Source organism: Rhinoraja longicauda, chromosome 32, assembly GCF_053455715.1.
Source record: "Rhinoraja longicauda isolate Sanriku21f chromosome 32, sRhiLon1.1, whole genome shotgun sequence".
In the NCBI taxonomy this organism is placed as follows: Eukaryota; Metazoa; Chordata; class Chondrichthyes; order Rajiformes; family Arhynchobatidae; genus Rhinoraja; species Rhinoraja longicauda.
In genome coordinates, this window is record NC_135984.1 from 5,016,719 (window position 1) to 5,042,553 (window position 25,835).

The 25,835-nt window shown below is 45.9% G+C and overlaps 1 protein-coding gene across 1 annotated transcript; it reads left to right on the forward strand.

The window, feature by feature from the left end:
* The first annotated feature begins 583 nt into the window (after window positions 1-583).
* pou2af1 (POU class 2 homeobox associating factor 1) lies at window positions 584-24,757 on the forward strand. The gene is made up of 5 exons (XM_078426602.1): window positions 584-659; window positions 11,473-11,594; window positions 15,904-15,946; window positions 18,491-18,777; window positions 24,467-24,757. Exons 1-5 carry the CDS (start codon window positions 584-586, stop codon window positions 24,755-24,757), a joined length of 819 nt encoding a protein of 272 aa, XP_078282728.1.
* Window positions 24,758-25,835: the final 1,078 nt, after the last annotated feature.

The following is a 25,835-nucleotide window of genomic DNA, read 5'->3' on the forward strand; positions in this document are numbered from 1 at the left end:
TAAACGCTAGTATCGCATTCACCTTCCTTACTACCGGTTCAACTTGCAAATTAACTTTTTGGGAATCCTGCACCGGCAACCCCCAAGTCACTTTGGACCTCCGATTTCTGAATTAAGTGTTGGGTTGAGACTCGTCTGATGAAGGGTTTCCACCTGAAACGTCACCTATTCGCCATAGGTGAATATGGCGCAGCGGTAGAGTTGCTGCCTTACAGCGCCGGAGACTCAGGTTCGGTCCTGACTACGGGCGCCGTCTGTACGGAGTTCTCCCCGTGACCTGCGTGGGTTTTCTCCGAGATCTTCGGTTTCCTCCCACACTCCAAAGACGTACAGGTATGTAGGTTAATTGGCTGGGCAAAAATGTAAAAATTGTCCCTAGTGGGTGTAGGATAGTGTTAGTGTGTGCGGGGATCGCTGGGCGGCGCGGTCCCGGTGGGCCGAAGGGCCTGTTTCTGCGCAGTATCTCTAAATCTAAAGAAAATCTAAATCTATTCCTTTCCTCCAGCGATGCTGCCTGACCCGTTGAGTTACTACGCCACTTTGCTTCTTAAAACCTCAGACGGGTTATTCTGAGAGAGTTGGAATGGACACAGATGCAGACTTAGCCAGTTCGAAAGTGGACATTAACGTCATCAGGCCTGAACTATTGAACTATTTATGTAAGAGAGAGGATGTCTGGGTTCAAATGAAGGGAACTGAAATATCGATGGTTAGTATTTTTGACATTTTTCAGGTTTTGGTTGCTGTTCAGTCTAAAATAAGAAATTAATTTTCGTCATCGAGAATTACGGGAAGAAGCTGACTCGTCTTTTTTTAGAATTCAAGGGTAAATTTGGAGACATACAATGAAACAATTAAAGAAAACTCAATCCTGGTTACGCAGTTCAAAATAAAATGAAACTTAACTTCCAATGAAATAATATCTCTGATTTAATATAATAATTTGTTGTGGATTTGATGAGTGTAAATTGGTGGTTAACAATCAGCAGTGACTCAATGGACCTGTTTCCATGCTGCATCTCTCTAACCACCTACTCTTTGACATTCAATGGGCATTGTCATGGCCAAGCCCTTCACCATTGACTTACATCACTATTGATCAGAAACAGTCTTGGACCAACCACTGTGGTTAAAAAAAAGACACAGAGTGTTGGAGTAACTCAGCGGGTCAGGTAGCATAGAAACATAGAAACATAGAAAGTAGGAGCAGGAGTAGGCCATTCGGCCCTTCGAGCCTGCACCGCCATTCAATATGATCATGGCTGATCATCCAACTCAGTATCCCGTACCTGCCTTCTCTCCATACCCCCTGATCCCTTTAGCCACAAGGGCCACATCTAACTCCCTCTTAAATATAGCCAATGAACTGGCCTCAACTACCTTCTGTGGCAGAGAATTCCACAGATTCACCACTCTCTGTGTGAAAAAAAACGTTCTCATCTCGGTCCTAAAAGACTTCCCCCTTATCCTTAAACTGTGACCCCTTGTTCTAGCATCCCTGGAGAACATGGAAAGGTGACGTTTCGGGTTGGGACCCTTCTTCTGATTCATCCAAAAGGGAAAGTAGGTGCTAGGTGTTTTACACAGAGAACGGCGGTGCAGTGGCGCAGCGGTAGAGTCGCTGCCTTACACCACTTAAGAACCGGGTTCGAACCTGACTAAGGGCTCTTTCTCTACGGAGTCTATTTTCACTGCTGGATTTGTACATTTGTACATTTGCGTGGGTTTTCTCCGAGAACTTTGGTTTCCTCCCACACTCCAAAGGCGTACAGATTTGTAGGTTAATTGCCTTGGTATAATCTTTTGTTAATTGTCCTTAGCCTAGGATAGTGTTAATGTGCAGTGGATCGTTGATTGCTGCAGACCCGGTTGGCCAAAGGTGGGCCAAAGGTGAGCCAAAGGTCATAAGGTCATGTGATAGGAGCAGAATTAAGCCATGGCTGATCTATCTCTCCCTCCTAACCCCATTCTCCTGCCTTCTCCCCTTAACCCCTGACACCCATACTAATCAAGAATCTATCTATCTCTGGTCTAAATACATCCATTGACTTGGCCTCCACAGCCTTCTGTGGCAAAGAATTCCACAGATTCACCATCCTCTGACTAAAGAAATTCCTTCTCATCGTCCTAAAGGAACGTCCTTTAATTCTGAGGCTACTACCTCTAGTCCTAGACTCTCCCACTAGTTTCCGCGCTGAATCTCTAAACGAAACTAAAGTAGTTAAATCTGGAACTCGCTGCCAGAGGAGAAGCTGGAATTGTATACAATCACGATGTTCAGGAGAACTTTAGACAGGCACTCCAGTGGGCAAGCCATGGAAAAATATGGTCCTAATGCGGTCATAGAGTCATAGAGTGATACAGCGTGGAAACAGGCCCTTTGGCCCAACTTGTCCACACCGGCCAACATGTCCCAGCTACACTAGTCCCACCTGCTCGCATTTAGCCCATATCTCTCCAAACCTGTCCTATCCATGTACCTGTCTAACTGTTTCTTAAACTTTGGGATAATCCCTGCCTCAACTACCTCCTCTGGCAGCGTGTTCCCACCACCCTTTGTGCGAAAGAGATATCCCTCAGATTCCTATTAAATCTTTTTCCCCTTCACCTCAAACCTCTGTCCTCTGGTCCTCGATTCACCAAATGGATTAATGCAGGTGGGTAAAAGGGCCAGCATGAAAGTGGTGGGCTGAAGGGCCTGTGTCTGCGCTGTACTGCTCTAAGACTTTGAAGCCTGGTTAAAAATGAGATAGTTGGTAAACTAAAGCGAAAGCAATTATTCCAAAGTCATTTCTTCAAAAATATTGCGTCGGTTTTTAAAATTTACCATGGGTATTGTAATTATTATTTCTGGTGATTTGGAGCAAGTTATCTTCGACTTATCTTTGTGGGTTTCAACCAATATGCAAACTTTAGTGTAAGTGGAATCCCGAGTAACGATGACCGAATGGAAAAGCACGTCTTTGGGCTATCCCCTTGAATTTACATTTAAAGATTTTTACTTGTCAAAGGGAAATCCTAATGAGGAAATAATTTCTACCCGAGTGTGCAATGTAGCACATCGTGCTGAGTCAGTATATTACTACCCGCTGGAACTGCACCAAGCTGTGAAACCTTCAATTGCTTTTTTACACTGGCTCTTTTCTTGTACGATATTGATCAATAGATTTTAGTGTCTGAACAAAATCTATATATTGACACCTTGCCAGAAAATGTTTGTGGGCAGACTATTTTTTTTCTGAAAACGAGCATGGACTGATGATAACATTTTATGATCGTACATCCATCTACTACGATGAATGATGAGAGACCCAGCCTTGGGGGGGGGGGGGGCGAGGAGGATAGGGGGCCACCGATAACAAAGCAGGACCCAGCGGGGGGCTGCTAAGAACGGTGGGGGTTCCAGAGGAGGAGGGGGGGGGGTGGTCTGTTGCCACTTGCGGCACGGTTGTTTAGTTTAGAGATACAGCGCGGAAACAGGCCCCTTCGGCCCACCGGGTCCGCACCGACCAGCGATCCCCGCACATTAACACTATCCTAACACCCACTAGGGACAATTTTTACATTTGCCAAGCCAATTAACCTACAAACCTGTACGTCTTTGGAGTGTGGGAGGAAACCGAAGATCTCGGAGAAAACCCACGCAGGTCACGGGGAGAACGTACAAACTCCGTACCGAGACGGCACCCGTAGTCAGGATCGAACCTGAGTCTCCGGCGCTGCGTTTGCTGTAAGGCAGCAACTCTACCGCTGCGCCACCGTGCCGCACCCGGTTGATAGGACTGTGCGGTGAACATTTGTAACTATGTTGGCGCCAAACCATGGCAACACGTGTACTGCCTCGGTGAAGTCTGCTATATCAGTTTACCGGGTTATGGTCATGAGGTCATTAATGAACTAGGCCATTCGGCCCATCAAGTCTACTCCGTCATTCACTCATGGCTGATCTATCTCTCCCTCCTAACCACATTCCCCTGCCTTCTCCCCGTAACCTCTGACAGTGAAAATGAGACTCCGTAGTCAGGATCGAACCCGGGTCTTAAGTGCTGTAACTCTACCGCTGCGCCACCGCGCCGCCCTTCTCTGTGGAAAAACACTTGCACCTATTTTCCCGAAAACAAAAGCCCAATATATATATCTTGAAAAATCAAAGTAAAATCAGGCTGCTAGAATTTTGCAGCCAATATTAGTCAGAACCTTTTTTTAATCCAGGGTGGAAATGTTCAACACTAGAGGGCATAAAACGATAAGGTGAGAGGGGGAAAGTTTAATGGAGATGTTTGAGGCAGGTTTTTTCCACACGGAGGCCTGGAACGCATTGCCGGGGGGGGGTTGGGGGGGGATCTGTGGAATTCTTTGCCAGAGACGGCTGTCGAGGCCAAGTCAATGGATATTTTTAAGGCAGAGATTGAGAAATTCTTAGTGTAAGAAAATAACTGCAGATGCTGGTACAAATCGAAGGTATTTATTTCACAAAATGCTGGAGTAACTCAGCAGGTCAGGCAGCATCTCAGGAGAGAAGGAATGGGTGACGTTTCGGGTCGAGACCCTTCTTCAGAATCAAAGGGACTCGACCCGAAAGGTCACCCATTCCTTCTCTCCTGAGATGCTGCCTGACCTGCTGAGTTACTCCAGCATTTTGTGAAATAAATAACGTTGAGAAATTCTTGATTAGTACGGGTGTCAGGGGTTATGGGGAGAAGTCAGGGGAGTGGGGTGAGGAGGGAGTGATAGATCAGCCATGATTGAATGGCAGAGTAGACTTGATGGGCCGAATGGCCTAAATTTGCTCCAATCAGATGACTATGACCTTTCATCCCATTGACTCCTCACCCTGGCTGTTTGGGAACTTGCCTCAGTAAAATCCTGTTTCTAAAAAATTTGTTGTGACCTGGCACAATAAGTCTTATGGGGACCCTACCTGAGAAATCTGTATTCAAAGAAGCTGGGAATCCTTACTGAGAAGATTAGAGTATTACATTACAATTACAATCCATGAGAACTGACTATTGTTGCTTGAATGTCATGTGTTTAGAAATTAGTTTTTATTCCAGGCTTTGCATTTCTTTGAATTGTAAAAGTGAGCCCACTGAGGACTTGGCAGGGTTATGGTGTTAAAACTAAGCCATTTAAGCACCCTATAATTCATCTAGTTCACGTGAGTTTATAGGAAACTGAGTGCAGAAAAATAGCAATGGTTTCAATTCACACTTCCCACACGAGGGTTGTGAGTTCGCAGAGTGCTGAATAAATAACACTCCTAAAAAGGAAGTCTCTCATCTTATTCAGCAGTCGTGATTTCTAGCTGTTTGGGAACTTTAGACTTTAGAGGTACAGCGAGGAAACAGGCCCTACGGCCCACCGAGTCCGTGCCGACCAGCGACACCCCCCCAAACCCTAGCACTATCCTACACACTAGGGACAATTTTACAACTTACTGAAGCCATGTTAAGCTATAAACCTGAACCTGTACCTCTTTGGAATATGGGAGGAAACCGGAGCATCCGGAGCAAACCCATGTGGTCATAGGTAGAGCGTACAAACTCCACACAGACAGCACTTGTAGTCAGGATCAAACCTGGGTCTCTGGTGCTTTAAGGCAGCAACTCTATTGTTGCCCCACTGTGCTGCCCACTTGAATGTAAACTAGTGGCAAAAGATCAACTGTTATCGTTTCTCCAATTTTATCTCGTTAAACTAGACCAAGTGGACCCGTTGGGCTCAAACCTCTCCTGCATTGGTGCAGCACCCTCTCCTCCCCTCCCCCCTCCCCCCTCCCCTCCCCATTTTATCAGAACTATTTCCCGATTAATGACCTTTCAGCAATGGTTTTTGAGGTTAGGTAATATGAGGCACTTCTTCTGTGTTGGATGAGCAAGTGTGTGCACACGTTTCCTTTGATATGTACAACTGTGAAACTTCAGCTGATCATTGACTCAGTGTGGGAAGTAGTGAAGGTAACCATACAGGGGGAGGCTCTACGGCTCATAGATCAACACCATAGACAAACCACATTAAAAGCAGTCATCAGCTTCTTCAAAGGAGGTTATATGCAATTTCCAACCAACCTGCTGCTTCGTAAATCCTCCACTCCCACGTCTATCTTGCGACGAGACTGCAAAACGCAGAGTGCTGGAGGAATTAAGTGGGCGGAACAGTGGGGTAGAGGTGAAGTTGCTGCCTCACAGCGCCAGAGACCCAGGTTCGATCCTGACTATGGGTGCTGTCTGTGCGGAATTTGTGCCTTCTCCCTAGGTTGGTTTTCTCCGGGTGCTCCGGTTTCCTCCCACACTCCAAAGATGTGCAGGTTTGTAAGTTAACTGCCTTCTGAAAATTGTCCCTCGTGTGTAGGATAGATGTAGTGTACGGGGATCGCTGGCCGGCGTGAACTCGGAGGGCCAAAGGGTCTGTTACTGCACTGTATCTCGAAACTAAACTAAACTCGGCAGTTCAGGCAGATGATATTTCACGTCAGTACCCTTCTTTAGTCTGATTGTAGCAGGGGAGAAAGCTGGAGAAGAGAGGTCTATCAATTCTGAAGAAGGGGCCCGATCCTAAATGCCATCTGCCCGTTCCCTCCACAGATGCTGCCTGATCTACTGAGTTCCTCCAGCACTTTGTTTTATTGCACAATATTCCAACATCAGCAGACCCTTGTGTCTCTTTCATATTAGCAGTTGTTAGGAAGGTGTGCAATATTTTAGATCTGCCTTAGATCTGAAGCCATCAATAATGTAATCATAGTTAGACACAAAAAGCTGGTGCAACTCAGCGGGTCAGGCAGCATCTCTGGAGAACATGGATAGGTGACGTTTCACAGAGTGCTGGAGTAACTCAGCGGATCAGGCAGCATCTCTGGAGAACATGGATAGGTGACGTTTCACAGAGTGCAGGAGTAACTCAGTGGGTCAGGCAGCATCTCTGGAGAACATGGATAGGTGACGTTTCACAGAGTGCAGGAGTAACTCAGTGGGTCAGGCAGCATCTCTGGAGAACATGGATAGGTGACGTTTCACAGAGTGCTGGAGTAACTCAGCGGGTCAGGCAGCATCTCTGGAGAACATGGATAGGTGACGTTTCACAGAGTGCTGGAGTAACTCAGTGGGTCAGGCAGCATCTCTGGAGAACATGGATAGGTGACGTTTCACAGAGTGCTGGAGTAACTCAGCGGGTCAGGCAGCATCTCTGGAGAACATGGATAGATGACCTTTCACAGAGTGCTGGAGTAACTCAGCGGGTCAGGCAGCATCTCTGGAGAACATGGATAGGTGACGTTTCACAGAGTGCTGGAGTAACTCAGCGGGTCAGGTAGCATCTCTGATGAGCGAGAGAGAATAAAGCATAGATTTTTGCACCAGAGAAGTAAGGCACAGTTGGCTGGAGATGTGGCTGTGTTACTCCAGCACTTTGTGTCCGTCTTTGGTATAAACCAGCATCTCATGGTACATGTCTAGGAAGGAACTACAGATGCTGGTTTACATCGAATATAGACACAAAAAGCTGGAGTAACTCATCGGGTCAGGCAGCATCTCTGGAGAAAAGGAATATGTGATGTTTCGGATCGAGACCCTTCTTCAGACTGAGAGCCGCCTGTTCCTTGTCTCCAGAGATGCTGCCTGTCACGCTGAGAAAGTCCAGCGTTTGTGTCAATCTTTGGTTTAAACCAGGCTCTCCAGTTCCTTCCTACATATAATAATTCAATAACTCCTGCTTCATCTTTAGATAATAATTTAAAGTATGGCCTTGCAAAACTAAAATGACAGAAATCGGTGCCTTTTTTCTTAAGTGATTAAGGTTTCAGACCTTCCGGAGATGACAGTCACGATCATCCTGCAGCTGAGGGTGGTAGGTGTGAGGACAGTAATTGTAGGTGTGAGGACAGTAAGCAGTGAATCACTTGAAGCGTGTGTGTGTTTGGTGGTTTCTCACTTAGTCAGGTGCAGGTGACCCTGCATTGCTCAGCCAAAGAAGGCCAAGGCATCTGAGGTGAACGTGACTCACGCACAAATTAGAACATTCTGGAAATATTCAAGCAGTGTTTGTGGTCAAAGAGACAAAGTGTCAGGTCGACATCTTTTCGTCAGAACTGAGAACAAATTAAAAACGAAGCCATTGCAAATTAGCTGAGGAAGTGTGGAAGGTGTTCGTGGTAGGGAGGAGAGAATGAGTGGCACAAGTTTAGACTCATAGTTTAGTTTAGAGATACAGCGCAGAAACAGGCCCTTTCGGCCCACCGGGTCCGCGCCGACCAGCGATCCCCGCACATTAACACTATCCTACACACACACTAGGGACGATTTTTACATTTACCAAGCCAATTAACCTACAAACCTGTACGTCTTTGGAGTGTGGGAGGAAGCGGAAGATCTCGGAGAAAACCCGTGCAGGTCACGGGGAGAACGTACAAACTCCGTACAGACAGCACCCACAGTCGGGATCGAACCCGGGTCTCCGGCGCTGCATTCGCTGTAAGGCAGCAACTCTACCGCTGTGCCACCGTGCCGCCATAGAGTCGTACAGCATGATAACAGGCCCTATGGCTCAGATGGCCCATGCTGGCCAACATGTCACATCTACACTAGTCCCACCTGCCTGCATTTGGCCCATATCCCTCGAAATATATCACATCCATGTACCTGTCTAGATGCTTCTTAAACATTGCGATAGTCCCTGCCTCAACTACCTCCTCCAGCAGCTCATTCCATTCACCCACCATCCTTTGTGTAAAAATAAATCTTTCCCCCCCCCCCCTTACCTTAAACCTATGTCCTCTGGTTCTCTAATCCCTTTACTCTTGGAGTCTACCTGATCTATTCCTCTCATGATTTTGTACACCTTTATAAGACCATCCCTTACCCTCCTGCACTCCAACGTATAAAGTTTTATTTCAGGCTTTGTGCAGTTGCCCCTCAGGTTCCTGTTAAAAGAACGGTTAATGGAGTTTAATGCAGATAAGTCGAGATGGTGCATTTGGGAAATTTAAACTAGGACTGGACCATGCTGTATCTTTCAATCCTTCTATTTTCAGTCTTACATTCAGCAATGTCAGATTTCACAAGTTTGCAGAGATAACGTGGTTCAAGTCAACTGAAGCCTTTGATAGGCAAGTGTAATGATATTGGTATTGACTCAGGGAGAGGGAAATATAACTAGTTTAGAGATAGAGTATGAAAACATGCCCATTCGGTTCATCGAGTCCGTGCCAACCAGCAATCACCTGTACACTAGTTCTATCCTAGGGATAGAAGCCAATGAACCGACCAAATCTTTAGTTTAGTTAGGTTTAGTTTTTAAGTTATTGTCACTGAGGTACAGTGAAAAGCCTTTGTTGCATGTCGAAAGCCTACAGGTCTTTGGAGCGTGGGAGGAAACCTGAGCACCTGGAGAAAGCCCACATGGTCACGGGGAGAAGGTACAAACTCAGTACAGACAGCACCCATAGTCATGATGGAACCCGGCCGGGTCTATGGCTCTGTGAGGCAGCAACTCTGTGAGGCAGCACTGCCCCACTGTGCCACCCGAACTAATGGAGCCCAGTGAGGACCACGATAATTGAAGGGAAGAACTTTAAATGGTCTAGGCCATAGAGTCATAGAGTCATTGAGTGATACAGTGTGGAAACAGGCCCTTCGGCCCAACTTGCCCAAACTGGCCAACATGTCGCAGCTAACACTAGTCCCACCTGCCAGCATTTGGTCCATATCCCTCCAAACCTGTCCTGTCCATGTATCTATCTAACTGTTTCTTAAATGTTGAGATAGTCCCTGCCTCAACTACCTCCTCTGGCAGCTTGTTCCATACACCCACCACCCTTTGTGTGAAAAGGTTATCCCTCAGATTCCTATTAAATCTTTTCCCCCTTCACCTTAAACCTATGTCGTCTGGTCCTCGATTCACCTACTCTGAGCGAGAGACTCTGTGCATCTACCCGATCTATTCCTCTCATTATCTTACATACCTCTATAAGATCACCCCTCATCCTCCTGTGCTCCAAGGAATAGAGTCCCAGCCTGCTCAACCTCTGCCTGGAGCTCAGACCCTCTAGTCCTGGCAATATCCTCGTAAATCTTGTCTAGACCTCTCACGATCTGCTGTGCACTGGGTCAGTTATCGTATGTGGAATGTGCAAGTTGGGAGAGTAACTGGACTGGTCAATCCCTCACCTGCACATGTGAGTGTTTAAGCATTGTTTTTAATATGATGTCCAGCAGCCATGAAAATAAAGCTCCTCGGTGGTGGTTCCTTTAATATTTTAAAGCTCCTCAGTGGAGAAATTACAGTACCTTGTACCCCAGAGGTGACCAGTCTTACAAGTACCACAAAATGCTGGAGTAACTCAGCAGGTTAAGCAGCATCTATGCTGCCTGACCCGCTGAGTTACTCCAGCATTTTGTGACACCTTCGATTTGTACCAGCATCTGCAGTTATTTTCCTACACCAGTCTTACAAGTGTTCGTTCTCTCAACCACCTGATTAATCCCACTTATACAATAGCCGAACATTTTGGCTTCATGCTTGTATATTCAATTCCTTTTGGAGAATCTCTATTACATCTGCGTCTGCCTTCTTTCAGGCAATGCATTCCAGGCCATTACAACTATCTGATGAATAGAATTTCTCCCTTGACTCCAGCTCAATTAGAAATAACATTTAGTGCTGTGATTTATTCACAAAATGCTGGAGTAACCCAGCAGGTCAGGCAGCATCTCAGGAGAGAAGGAATGGGTGACGTTTCGGGTCGAGACCCTTCTTTGGTGCACCAAATTTAAATGTAGGGGGGATGGTGAGAAAAGACCTTTAATTTTATGCATAGTCTGGTTATGAGTTTGGTTTAGTTTTGGCACTTTGGCCCATCGAGTCCCCGCCGAGCGATGATCTAGCACTAGCACTAGGGATCATTTATAATTTTTCTGAAGCCAATTAACCTACAAACCAACATGTTATAGGAGGTTTAGAGGGATGTGGGCCAAATGCAGGCAGGTGGGACTAGTGTAGATGGGACATGTTGGTCGGTGTAGGCAAGTTGGGCTGAAGGGCCTGTTTCCATGCTGTCTCACTCTATGGTTAATCCCTGCTCGCCCTTTTGAGTTCGTTCGACCATTAGTTTGTTGCTCCTGATTCAGCATCTGCAGTCTCTTGCGTCTCCAACCTGTCTTCTCAACAATACGAGGATCATAAAGAAACAGTGAATATCTGACAATATCTAGTCCAACAATATAGAGTATAGAGAGGAAAAAAAATGATTTGTTTCAAATGATTTGTTCCAAAAAGAGGTTGTTGGCCATCTCATCACAAAATGCTGGAGTAACTCAGCAGGTCAGGCAGCATCTCAGGAGAGAAGGAATGGGCGACGTTTCGGGTCGAGACCCTTCTTCAGATTGCAGAGCACACATTGCAGAGTGTGTTGGTGGGCTCATCAGCACATGATATTTAAAGATGTTCACTCACGATTTATTGCTTCTACTTTTCCAGCTTCTTCTGACCAGTCACAGCAGCGACCTTATTTAGGTGTTCGTGTGAAAGATCCCGTGAAGGAACTGCTTAAAAGAAAGAGGAAGAACGTTGAGAACACTAACACAACTTCCGGCAGCTCGGTGAGCATTTTAGTGGTTATTGCATTGATTTGATATGTGTCGTACGTTTGTTTTCAGCGTTTAATCAGGCACATATCATCAAAATTACCACTCACTGAGGTAACATGGTGGCGCAGCGGTAGAGTTGCTGCCTCCCAGCGCTGGGGACCCGGGTTTGATCCTGACAACGGGTGCTGTCTGTACGGAGTTAGTACGTTCTCCCTGTGACCGCGTGGGTTTTCTCCGGGTGCTCCGGTTTACTCCCACATTCCAAAGATGTGCAGGTTTGTAGGTTAATTGTCCCTAGTGTGTAAGATAGAACAGGTGTGTGGGTGATTGCTGGTCAGTGCAGACTCGGTGGGCCGAAGGGCCTGTTTCTACGCCATCTTTCTAAACTAAATTAAACTAAACTAAACTAAAACACTGAAAGTCCTACCTTGGTTTTACTTCCTAAAATGTAATTCATCGCACCTTTGTGAATTAAACTCCATTTGCCATTCCTCGGACCCAGCTGATCAAGCTCCCTCTGTAATTGTTAATAACCTTCTGCACTGTCCATAACATCATGTATTATAGTGTATCAGCAAGCTTACTAACCATGCCTTACACAAATTCTTGATGTAGATGACAAACAACAATGGACCCAGCACTGTATAATAGGAATCTGAGGGGTAACTTTTTCACACAAAGTGTGGTGGGTGTATGGAACGAGCTAACAGAGGAGGTAGTTGAGGCTGGGACTATCCCAACAGTTAAGAAACAGTTAGACAGGTACATGGATAGGACAGGTTTGGAGGGATATGGGCCAAGTGCGGGGAAGGTTGGACTAGTGTAGATGGGACATGTTGGCCGGTGTGGGAAGGTCGAGCCGACGGGCCTGTTTCCACGCTGTTCCACTCTATGACTCTATGACTCCTGAGGCACACCACTAGTCAAGGGGCCTCCAGTCTGAAAAACAACTTTCCACCATCACACCACTGCAGTCATACATCTGCGACCTCTGGTCTGTGGAACCTCTGCTACAGGGACCATCTCTCTACCTACCATGTCAAATCCCACCATGATCTCAAACGCCACTGACAATTCTCTCCTCAACCTCTGTGATCCGAAGAGAATAATCCCAGCCTTGCAATGGTAACGTCAAGCACTGGGACTATTCCAGTGAAACCTTCACCGACATTTCTGGAACTTCACACCCTTTCTATAAAGTATGGTGACCAGTATTGAATATAACAACCTTCAGACTCTGCAGCACAATCCTGACATTGCAACTTACAGAACATAACAAACATAGCCAGATAATTACAGATTAAATTCTGTTTTATTTCTCAAACAGCGTCCTATTTTGGCACAACTTTCGGGGTCATCTTTCATTTGTTCCCTGCATTCTTTCTGTTGAGTTTGTCCAGTTCTTAGTAAGACTAGCTGGAGCTAGATGGAGCTTCTTACCCTTCTAACATGATCCTTGATGAGGTGGGGAATGGGCATTAGGAAACCCAATGGGTTTCTTTGGCAGGTTCTGAACCAGGGACAAAGTTTCTCAAGAGAACTGCATTGTACGATAGTTTCTGTACGATAGTTTACCGCCCATCTTTGTAGCCCTTGGTCAGTTCTCATTGAATAAAAGAACCGTACACTGCTGGATACGAGGAAATGCAGATGCTGGTTTTCCAAAGTAGACACAATGTGGTGGAGTAACTTAACGGGTCAGGCAGCATCTCTGGAGAACATGGGTAGGTGGCATTTTGGGTCGGGACCCTTCTTCACACCATACACTGCTGTCTCACTTTGTCAAATTAACATTGAGAAACTATATTCTTCAATCTGGTATTTTTCACTGCGGGTTGTATTGTGTATGGGCTGATTAGTCATGGGTTATAGGAGCAGAAGTAGGCCATTTGATCCATCAAGTCTACTCCACCATTCAATCATGGCTGATCAATCTTTCCTTCTCAACCCCATTCTCCTGCATTCACCCCATAACCCCAGACACCCTTACCAGTTAAGAGTCTGTCAATTTCCACCTTAAAAATACCCATTGACTTGGCCTCCACCATCGTCTGCGGCAATGAATTCCACAGATTCACCATTCTATGACTAAAGAGATTCCTCCTCATCTCCTTCTCAAAGGTACGTCCTTTAAATCTGAGGCTCTAGCCTCTGGTCTTGGACTCCCTCACCAGTGGAAACATCCTCTCCACATCCACTCTATCCAGGCCTTTCACTATTCAGTAGGTTTAGATGAGGTCCCTCTCCCCTCACCCTTCTCAAGAATGTAGGCATGTATGGTATGATTTGACTGGAGAGCAAACAAAGTTTTTCATTGTACCTCAGTACACATGACAAGAATAAACCAACACCAATCCCATGTTTGGATTGTGGAAAGACCATCCCAGTCCTGGACTACTATCTACCTCATTGGTGGCCCTCGGACTATCCATGATTGGACTTTACTGGCTTTACCTTGCACTAAACATTCTTCCCTTATCATGTATCTATACACTGTAAATGACTCGATTGTAACCATGTATTGTCTTTCCGCTGACTGGATAGCACGCAACTAAAGCTTTTCTCTGTACCTCGGTACATGTGACTATAAACTCAACTAAATAATGTTGAGCTCATACTCAATGGCTTAGAAGAATGAGAGGTGATATTTTATTGCAACGTGCTCAGTGAGTGGATGATGAAGATATGTGTGCTCTCACAGAGGAATCGAACAAGGAGGATCATTCCCTCTCTATCTCTCCCCCCTTACCAGTTCTCTGACCGGTCTGACTGTCCCCCGATTACAATAGACAATAGACAAAAGGTGCAGGAGTAGGCCATTCAGCCCTTCGAGCCAGCACCGCCATTCAATGCGATCATGGCTGATCACTCTCAATCAGTACCCCGTTCCTGCCTTCTCCCCATACCCCCTCACTCCGCTATCCTTAAGAGCTCTATCCAGCTCTCTCTTGAAAGCATCCAACGAATGGCCTCCACTGCCTTCTGAGGCAGAGAATTCCACACCTTCACCACTCTCTGACTGAAAAAGTTCTTCCTCATCTCCATTCTAAATGGCCTACCCCTTATTCTTAAACTGTGGCCTCTTGTTCTGGACTCCCCCAACATTGGGAACATGTTTCCTGCCTCTAATGTGTCCAATCCCCTAATTATCTTATATGTTTCAATAAGATCCCCCCTCATCCTTCTAAATTCCAGTGTATACAAGCCTAATTGCTCCAGCCTTTCAACATACGACAGTCCCGCCATTCCGGGAATTAACCTAGTGAACCTACGCTGCACGCCCTCAATAGCAAGAATATCCTTCCTCAAATTTGGAGACAAAAACTACACACAGTACTCCTGGTGCGGTCTCACCAGGGCCCGGTACAACTGTAGAAGGACCTCTTTGCTCCTATACTCAACTCCTCTTGTTATGAAGGCCAACATTCCATTGGCTTTCTTCACTGCCTGCTGTACCTGCATGCTTCCTTTCAGTGACTGATGCACTAGGACACCCAGATCTCGTTGAACATCCCCTCTTCCTAACTTGACACCATTCAGATAATAATCTGCCTTTCTATTCTTACTTCCAAAGTGAATAACCTCACACTTATCTACATTAAACTGCATCTGCCATGTATCCGCCCACTCACACAACCTGTCCAAGTCACCCTGCAGCCTTATTGCATCTTCCTCACAATTCACACTACCCCCCAGCTTAGTATCATCTGCAAATTTGCTAATGGTACTTTTAATCCCTTCATCTAAGTCATTAATGTATATCGTAAATAGCTGGGGTCCCAGCACCGAACCTTGCGGTACCCTACTGGTCACTGCCTGCCATTCCGAAAGGGACCCATTTATCCCCACTCTTTGCTTTCTGTCTGTCAACCAATTTTCTATCCATGTCAGTACCCTACCCCCAATACCATGTGCTCTAATTTTGCCCACTAATCTCCTATGTGTTTTAACTGTGTTTGCTTTGCTGTCACCTTCTCCGAGCTAACAATGATCTATTCTACAATTTCCTTAAGCAGCATCTCTTTTGATATCTCGTTTTCACACCTTACCCTTCCTTATCTTTGTGTCTCCCTCTCCCCGACTCTCATTCTGAAGAAGGGTCTCGACCTGAAACGTCACCCATTCCTTCTATCCATAGATGCTGCCTGTCCCGCTGAGTTACTCCAGCATTTTGCGTCTGTCTTCAGTGTAAACCAGCATCTGTAGTTCCTGCCTACAAAAAAAATTACTAATCGCATTCCTCAGATCAAAATATCTTGTGTTTACAGCAACAACATATATTATCATTTTTCTAATTATGTATTTTTTTTATGCCAACCAGGTGATTCTGCCACATCTCTCAATGACATGCTATTCGCAAATAGGTAAGATTCAATGTACATATTTATTGCATAAATAATGTAACTTGATAGCAAGAAGCTCCTAATAATTTGTCTACATACAGGAAGTCATTGTTTCTCCATTTAAAACTGGCATTGTTTTTATCGCCAGAGATATCTAGCCAGCATTATTTTAGTTATTGTGTGTTTATATCATACGTGCCAAATATTATGACATAAAACGGTAACTATGGTTCATAATAGAACTATCCTCCAGCTCTTTTTTTTATCACCAGATATTGTGTTAAATGGAATCACTTTTAATAAAATGAAAAGGAACTGCAGATGCTGGTTTATACCAAAGATAAACACAAAATGTTGGAGTCAGAATATGGGTCAGGCAGTGTCTCTGGAGAAAATGGATAGGTGACATTTTGGGTCGAGACCCTTCTGCGTTATTCTACCATTTGGTTTACTCCAGCAAATGAATTCCTCCAGCATTTTGTGTCCATCATTTTTAATGATGTCTCGATCAATGCTGCTGATGGGACTGAGGCTTTATTACTGTACTGAGTGATGGACACTTTTGTGGGGAGGTATTGCTTCTAGATAGTATCCTTTGTCTTGAATAAGTATGTCTAGAGTTCCTACAACCAACGGAGTGAGGAATCTTTCATGGATTGATTGGGTATAGGTCGGCGTTAGGTTATTGTCGTTTGATTGGCACGGGTGTCAGGGTTATGGGGAGGATGCAGGAGAATGGGTTTGAGAGCGAAGGATAGATCAGCCACGAATGCATGGCGGAGCAAACTTGATCGGCCGAATGACCTACTTCTGTTCCTAGAACGTGGCCATTCCCTAAACTGCACTGGGGGATGTTAGTGTGCATGTGGGACACACTTCCAACCTGTGACATCCAATCTATGTTCACTCTCAGTTTTCTCTCTGCTAATATGTATCACTTCACACTTCTCTGTATTAACTTTCACTTGTCACTTGTTTGCCCAATTTCCCACCCTACCCTCGTCTCTGCAAAGAAGACTTTCACAAGTTCACAAGTTCTAGGAATAGGATTCGGCCCACCGAGCCTACTCCGTCATTTAATCATGGCTGACCTCTGCCTCCTATACCCATTTTTCTGCCTTCTCCCCATAACCCTTGACACCCGTTCTAATCAAGAATTTGTCTATCTCTGCCTTAAAAATATCACTGACTTGGCCTCCACAGCTCTCTGTGGCAATGAGTTCCACAGATTAACTACCCTCTAATTAAAGAACTTCCTCCTCACCTCCTTTCTGAAAAAGCCCCCTTTAACTCTGAGGCTGTGGCCTCTGGTCCTAGACTCTCCCGACAGTGGAAACATCCTTTCTATGTCCTCTCGATCTATGCCTTTCATTATTCTGTAAGTTTCAATGAGGCCCCTCCTCATCCTTCTAAACACCAGTGAGTATAGGCCCAGTGCTGGCAAACGCTCATCATATACTAACTCACTCATTCCTGGAATCATTCTTGTAAACCTCCTCTGGACCCTATCCAGAGCCAGCACGCCCTTCCTCAGGTATGGGGACCAAATTTACTCACCGTACTCCAAATGCCGCCTGACCAGCGCCTTATGGAGGCTCAGCATCACATCTCTGTTTTTGTATCCCAGTCCTCTTGACATATTGTATATACAATATACAATATATACTTTTGGACAATAGTCGAAAAGAGAACGAGTCCATCACAGTGCAAGAGTGGGCTGAAGTGTTCCATTGTCGAGGAAGGATTTCCAGTGTTTTCAGTTTTTAATATAAGCTCAGGTCCACCACCGATTTTGCAGCAACTGATGGCCTGGCACCTCTTTAATCCGGACAGAATGACAAGAGTGCAAAGTCCTTAGGGACATGAGCCTTCCGTCCTGAAAGAGTTCATTATTCATTTCTTTGTTAATTGTTACTTCGTTATTTAGGTTATTATTTAGCAGTCCATGGTGCTTTAAAGATACAGGAGGGTATAATTAGTGTGACAGCGGTGTATTGTAGAGTTATTATTACGTGACCTATGATGGCAAAATGGATAATATGGAAAGGCTGTGGAAACGAGGGTGCCGGAAAAACGGTTGTCAATGGGTGCCGGTTGTACCTGTCACCTTGTTCGAGCAACTTTAGTCTGTAATGGAGTCATTACAGCAGATCATCAAGCTGAAGATTTATAGAGTCATAGAGTGATACAGTGTGGAAACAGGCCCTTCGGCCCAACTTGCCCACACCAGCCAACATGTCCCATCTACACTAGTCCTACCTGCCTGCAAATCCCTCTAAACCTATCCTATCCATGTGCATGTCTAAATGTTTCTTAAACGTTGCGATAGTCCCTGCCTCAACTACCTCCTCCGGCAACTCGTTCCATACCACCCGCCACCCTTTGTGTGAAAAAGTTACCCATCAGGTTCCTATTAAATCATTTTAATAATGATGGTATAGAATTTTACAAAGCATAGAATGCATAATATTTGGAAAGTTTATTGGCATCACTGTTCACTGCCAATCAAGGCTGAGAATACGTGTGTATTTTTAATTTTTTGCTGCTATTCGTTCCTATCTTCAGGATATCCAGCGTTCCATGAGGCAGATGCTGCTTCACCACCAGTGCAACCTGCTGAGGAGGGAACCTTCCACACTACATGGCTGCCTCAGCCATCCTCTGCCAGCCTACAGCCGGTATCACAATGGTCACCTTGCCCCAGTTACCCCCCGCACGATGCTGTCGACTCACCGTTCATGCAAGACATGTGCATGCCAGCTGCCTGTCCCAGCTACACGATGCTGGGACCCCCCTCGGCCATGCCTTACAGTTCCCAGCCACTGCAGGGCAACTTCACAGGGAACTGCCAGGTACTATTGTCTATTGTCTATTGTCTATTGTACGATATGTCTTGGGTTTGTTTCCATGCGCTCCCAACAAGGGTACAATGAATGGGGAACACCTTTGATGCCTTGCAATCGTAGAGTCTTGTACTGCACAAACAAATACGTTAAGTGTAATTGTGTAGGAAGGAACTGCAGATGCTGGTTTAAACCGAAGATAGACACAAACAGCTGGAGTAACTCAGTGGGACAGGCAGGATCTCTGGAGAGAAGGAATGGGTGACGTATCGGGTCAAGACCCTTCTTCAGTGTAATTTAAGTCCAATTAGCTTTTGTGTGTTTGGCTGCGTTTATGTGCTGGTGAAGCTGCTGTGACCAGGATTGTCATTGTACTTGTACCTCAGCGTCCTTGTACAGACGGCAATAAGCCCGTCCTGACCTGACTGACCCTGACGGTCAGGCGATGTCTCTGCAGAGTGAAAGACAATTGACGTTTCAATAACCATCCTCTGCAGCTGGAAAAGGTAAAGGTGGTGCAGCTGGGAGAGCCACTGCCGCACAGCGCCAGAGTCCCGGGTTCGATCCTAACCTCAGACACTGTCTGTGTGGAGTTTGCACGTTCTCCCCGTGACCCCGTGGGATTCCTTCGGGTGTCCCACTTTCCTCCCACATCCCAAAGACGTGCGGGTTTATGGGTTAATTGGTATCTGTAAAATTAAAATTGTTCTAGTGTGTAGGAAGTGAATGAGACTGTGGGATAACATACAAATAGTGTGAGCAGGTGATCAATAGATGGCGTGGACTCGATGGGCCAAAGGGCCTGTTTCCATGCTGTATCTCTAAACTAAGCTAAACCATATTTTAAGTGGGAAATAAAGTGGAGGGGAGGCTGTGAGAGCAAAAAGGACGACTTGCATTCGGCCCATCACATCCATGCCATCCACTGCCCCGATTGACGTTCATCCCAACTACTTGCAGTGGGCCCACTGCCTTCCATACAGTGATGGTTTAAATACTTGTCTAGAAGCCTCATTTGTGAGTAGCAGCCCCACCACCTCTTCAGGCAGCACATTCCTGACCTCACCTACCCTCAGCACCCCTCCAAACTTCCAGACTCTCCCCTTAAATTGATAGTTGGGCTGATTTGGGAAACCAGTTATGTTCCTGCAAGTTTCAGATCTGATTCTCTGCACTAAAATGACCAGTATCATCCTCAGGAACTGGAGAGCAGGAATAGATGCACTGAGCCTGATTATGTGTTGCGTTGGATCGATCACTAATGAGTTATGATCATAATTGTTCCATTCTCTTAGGTGGAAAATTGATTAAAATATTGTCATAGATGTCATATTGTCATATTGTCATATTGTCACCGGCCAACATGTCTCTTTCCCCTCCAAACCTGTCCTATCCTTTACCTGTCTAATTGTTTCTTAAACATTGCAATAGTCCCTACCTCAACTACCTCCTCTGATTGCTCATTCCATACTCCTATCACCCTTTTGCGTGAACGTTAGTCACAGACCATCAAGTTCACCACATGCCTCTCTCTGTGTGAAGATACTTTTATTTTCGTAACATCATCTGACCACTAGAGGGAAGTGATAATACAATCATATTTCTTAAAACAAACCATACCTTTTGAAGGATGATCTCTTCCCCTCTGAGTGTGAATGAAATGTACGCAAAACTCAGTCAAAAAATTGCACCGGTACAACAGAGTTATGTAGCAAACCCTTCATATAGTTTCTCTGCCAGTTTTTGTGAATGGGATGACTCAGTTTGTTCTGGAGTCTCATCAACAGATGGTGATAGGTATGCCTGCCGTGCATCAGATCAAGTCAAGTCAGGTCGAGATTGTAGCCACATGCACAAGTATGACAAGGTGCAGATACAATTTAAAAACTTGCTCACGGGGACATGGACTCAGACAGCAGACTAAAAACCTAAGTTATCCATAAACCATGCACAAATTCTCCCAACACCGTGAAAGGAAATCTGTGCAAACACACGTTTAGGAAACAAGTCCGTGGTAGTGCAAAAGGTGGTCCATAGTGTTCCATTGCCAAGGAAGATGAAGGAGGGAATAGTTGCAGGATGGATGCTGTTCTTGAACCTGGTGATGTGGGATTTCAGGCTTCTGTCCCTCCTGCCCAACCATTCATGGCAAGTCAGTTCGAGATTCAATTTAGGAGAAGATTCCTGGTGCTTGCAATCATTTACTTCACTTTGTGGTTCATATGGCCTTGACGGTGCTTCACCAAACAACTGTCAGGTAGATGAACCACAAATGCGACTGATTCGGTGCAACTGAAGGTTCCTTCCAATAATCAACTTCCTCATAGAAGGCAAAGTGCTGGAGTAACTCAGGAGGTCAGGCAACACCTCTGAAAGACATGGGCAGGCAATGTTTTGGGTCGGGATGCTTTTTCTGTCTGAAGGGCCTCGACCCTAAACGACACTTATTTATGTCCATCAGAGATGCTGCCTGACCCGCTGAGGTACTCCAGCACTTTGTGTTTACTTTAGCCTTTTGACTTTAGAGATACAGTGCAGAAATGGGCCATTCAGCCCAACAAGTCTATGCAGACCAGTGATCACGCCGCATACTAACACTATCCTACACACTAGGGACAATTTACAATTGTTACCAAAATCAATTAACTTACAAACCTGTATGTCTTTGGATTGTGGGAGGAAACCGGAGCACCCGGAGAAAACCCATGCGGTCACAGGTAGAACGTACATACTCGTACAGACAGTACACGTGGTCAGGATTGAACCCGGGTCTCTGGAGCCGGAAGGCAGCAACTTTACCGCTGCACCGCTGTGCTGACCTGAAATGCAAGATTCCAGCAACTGCAGTTCATTATATCTTCCTCATCTGACCTCGTTGAGAATCATGTCCCATGCCTTCTGTAAACACACAGAAGCATTCAGCTCAGGCTTCACCAAATCCAATTGTACCGTGACTGCAATGTTGTAACTCAATAGGCTTGGCTTCGAGATACTAACTGGTTTAGTTTAGAGATACATCGTGGAATAGGCCCTTCAGCCCATCGAGTCCGCACTGACCAGCGATCCCCACGCATTAACACCACACACACTTGGGAACCTTTTTACATTGATACCAAGCCAATTAACCGCCAAAACCTGTACGTCTTTGGAGCGTGGGAGGAAACCAAAGATCCCGGAAAAAACCCGCGCAGGCCGCGGGGAGAACGTACAAACTCCGTACAGACAGCGCCCCTAGTCAGGATCGAACCTGGGTCTCTGGAGGCAGCAACTAGACCGCTGCACCGCCCTCTGGGATGAAATAAGAATTGTACAACTTTGCTCCCCATTTCACCTTCACTCAACTTTTACTTTTCGAGATGCAGATGCAGCGTGAAAAGAGGCCATTTGCCTCCAGATATTGGAGGGTAGATGTCTTTCAGAACCAAAAGGAGAGACCAGCGCAGTTTATCACATTATCGTGGCGATGAAAGTGTCAGAAGTAGAAAGCACGGCTGATTAAGTACAAAACCACATTTGCTTATGCCACATTGAAATGGTGATTGAAAAGCTGCTGGCTTAAACTTCCTGTCTACTTATCATTTCAAATAATGTCAAAACATGTAGTACCTAACTCCCTTTCACCCAGTAAAACTTAGCAACATGTTCAGACGAGCCACTGTGGAAAATGTTGGAGCAATAAATATTCACGCAGGTCAGTGTGAGTAGTTGCTATGCTGATATGCTACAAGATAATAACGCATATTGGGGACACATTTGTAATTTAGAGGCTGCAGATGGAAAAATAAATTATTTGCAATTATTTAACATCAGTCACAGTCCCGAGACATCAAAATAGCCATGCAGACCAACGCCTTTGCCCTGGAGCCGTGTTGTAATGTAGGAACAGCCATGGTCTGTTTGCACACAGCTAGGTCCATCAATAGACAATAGACAATAGGTGCAGGAGGAGGCCATTCGGCCCTTCGAGCCAGCACCGCCATTCAATGTGATCACGGCTGATCATTCTCAATCAGTACCCCATTCCTGCCTTCTCCCCATACCCCCTGACTCTGCTATCCTTAAGAGCTCTATCTAGCTCTCTCTTGAATGCATTCAGAGAATTGGCCTCCACTGCCTTCTGAGGCAGAGAATTCCACAGATTCACAACTCTCTGACTGAAAAAGTTTTTCCTCATCTCAGTTCTAAATGGCCTACCCCTTGTTCTTAAACTGTAGCCCCTTGTTCTGGACTCCCCCAACATTGGGAACATGTTTCTTGCCTCTAATGTGTCCAACCCCTTAATAATCTTATACGTGGCAATGTGTTGGGAGGTCAGATTGCCTAGCTATTTTGTGGCGTTCATTGAGTATTTCGAAGGCACTTGGGGTGCCCTGGGCGAGTGAGAGGGAAGGATATCGCTCTCTTATGTGAAATAATGCCAGGGTAATTATCACACCCGCCTGAGAAGGGAAGCAGCCCCTCGTTTTATTGCCTTGTCTGATCAACATCACCCCCAACAGCACACTCCTGGTACTGCAACGGCTCCACACCAGGTTGTCACAACCTGTGGGGAAGAACGGCGGATTTCCCCGTTTCAGGTTATATTCCTCCCCCCCACCCCCTCATATTCCTTTCCCTCACCCACCCTAACACGCACACATTCCTACAATGTCACCAGACGTAATGTGTGGGAAGGAACTGCAGATGCTGGTTTAAACCGAAGATAGACACAAAGTGCTGGAGTGTCTCAGCGGGTCAGGCAGCATCTGTGGAGAACATGGATAGGTGACATTTCACAGAGTGCTGGAGTAACTCAGCGGGTCAGGCAGCATCTCTGGAGAACATGGATAGGTGACGTTTCACAGAGTGCTGGAGTAACTCAGCGGGTCAGGCAGCATCTGTGCAGAAAACTTTTTCAGTCAGAGAGTTGTGAATCTGTGGAATTCTCTGCCTCAGAAGGCAGTGGAGGCCAATTCTCTGAATGCATTCAAGAGAGAGCTAGATAGGGCTCTTAAGGATAGCGGAGTCAGGGGGTATGGGGAGAAGGCAGGAACGGGGTACTGATTGAGAATGATCAGCCATGATCACATTGAATGGCGGTGCTGGCTCGAAGGCCCAAATGGCCTCCTCCTGCACCTATTGTCTATTGTCTATTGAAAAGGAACGGGTGATGTTTTGGATGGAGACCCTTCTTCGGACTGGAAGTCAGGGGAGAGGTTAACGAGGGATATAGACGGTGACATCGAGAGATATGGAACAAATGAATGAAAGATCTGCAAAAAAGTAATGATGATAAAGGAAACGGCCCCCTTGCTGGCTGTGGTCTCGGTGAGAATAAGTTATAGAGACAATGAAACTCACCAGGATGACAGTGAACCTAGTACAATGTCTAGGTTGGGGGACGGAGAGAGAGGGGAGGCAAGGGTTTATCAATAACTGGTAGCTATGTTTTGAACTGTCTTTAGTCAGAGGGTAGTGAATCTGTGGAACTCATTGCCACAGAAGGCTGTGGAGGCCAAATATTTTTAAGGCAGAGATAGCCAAAATCTTGATTAGAACGGGTGTCAAGGGTTATGGGGAGAAGGCAGGAGAATGGGGTTAGGAGGCAGAGATCAGCCATGATTGAATGGCGGAGCGGACTCGATGGGCCGAATGGCCTAACTCTACTCCTATAACTTGTGAACTTGTGAGTTGATAAAACCGTTTTGTTTCTCCACAGTCGAGGGCGCCCACGCCAGCTGGTCTTTCGCAAATGGACCTCTCAGGCCAGCAGCAGTCACTCAACCACTCTCCTTGGAACCAACCTCTCTCGGCTCTCCCAGCGCCAGGGACGCCGTGCCAGGCCGGCCCATTGCCGCCCCTGCCGCCCCAGTTTGTGCCTCTGAACATTTCTATCCCTGAGCCTGGACTTCTGGAGCTGGAGGATGCCAGGAGAACCATTGCAAACATGCCCATTGAGAAGCTGCTGCAGCAAGACGAAGACAACGACACGTACGTTACTTTACAATAGCAGCGGGAAGCCTGAATGTCTAGACTGAGTAGTGGCGCAGAGCCACAGATATACGACTCTATAGAGGTTGCTGGAGAGGGCTTGCAGCTTGTAACTCCTACTGATTACAGGAATTCTTGTCACAAAAGGGCACAAGTTGCTGGAGTAACTCAGCAGATCAGGCAGCATCCCTGGAGAACATGGATAGGACTTCAATCTGAAGAAGGGTCTCGACCTGAAATGTCACCTATCCATGTTGAGTCTCAAGAAGGGTGTGAACCCGAAACGTCACTTATCCATGTTCTTCAGAGATGCTGCCTGACCGGCTGAGTTACTCCAACACTTCCTGGCCTGATTGTGCATTAATCAGTGTAAGAAAATAACTGCAGATGCTGGTACAAATCGAAGGTATTTATTCACAAAATGCTGGAGTAACTCAGCAGGTCAGGCAGCATCTCAGGAGAGAAGGAATGGGTGACGTTTCGGGTCGAGTCTGAAGAAGGGTCTCGACCCGAAACGTCACCCATTCCTTCTCTCCCGAGATGCTGCCTGACCTGCTGAGTTACTCCAGCATTTGTGTATTAATCAGAATCTACAGTTTCTTGTATCTACATACATTCTTGTCACATTGCTTCTCGCAAGTTTAGGTACATGGAAGAGTATGAATATTGACTTCTCTGACTTCAGGTAACCCTTGCTTTTCCTCTCTCTCCAACCCTCCACCTTCCTCGTTCTCCGATCAGTCTGACTGACCTCCTGATTAAATGTTATCTCTGTACGCCTCGTTGTCACCTTCTCCTAGCTAGCAATGATCTATTCTACATTGTCCTTGAACACCATCCCCTTTGATGTCTTGTTTTCACATCTTACACTTCCTTGCCTCTGTGACTCCCTCTCCCCTTACTCTCTGTCTGAAGAAGGGTCTCGACCCTAAACATCACCCGTCCCTTCTATCCAGAGATGCTGCCTGTCCCGCTGAGTTACTCCAACATTTAGTGTCTATCTTCGGTGTAAACCAGCATCTGCAGTTCCTTCCTTAGATCTCGTGTCAGATCTGTGTGTCAGCCCCATGTTCCTAACTTTCTATTTGACAATAGTT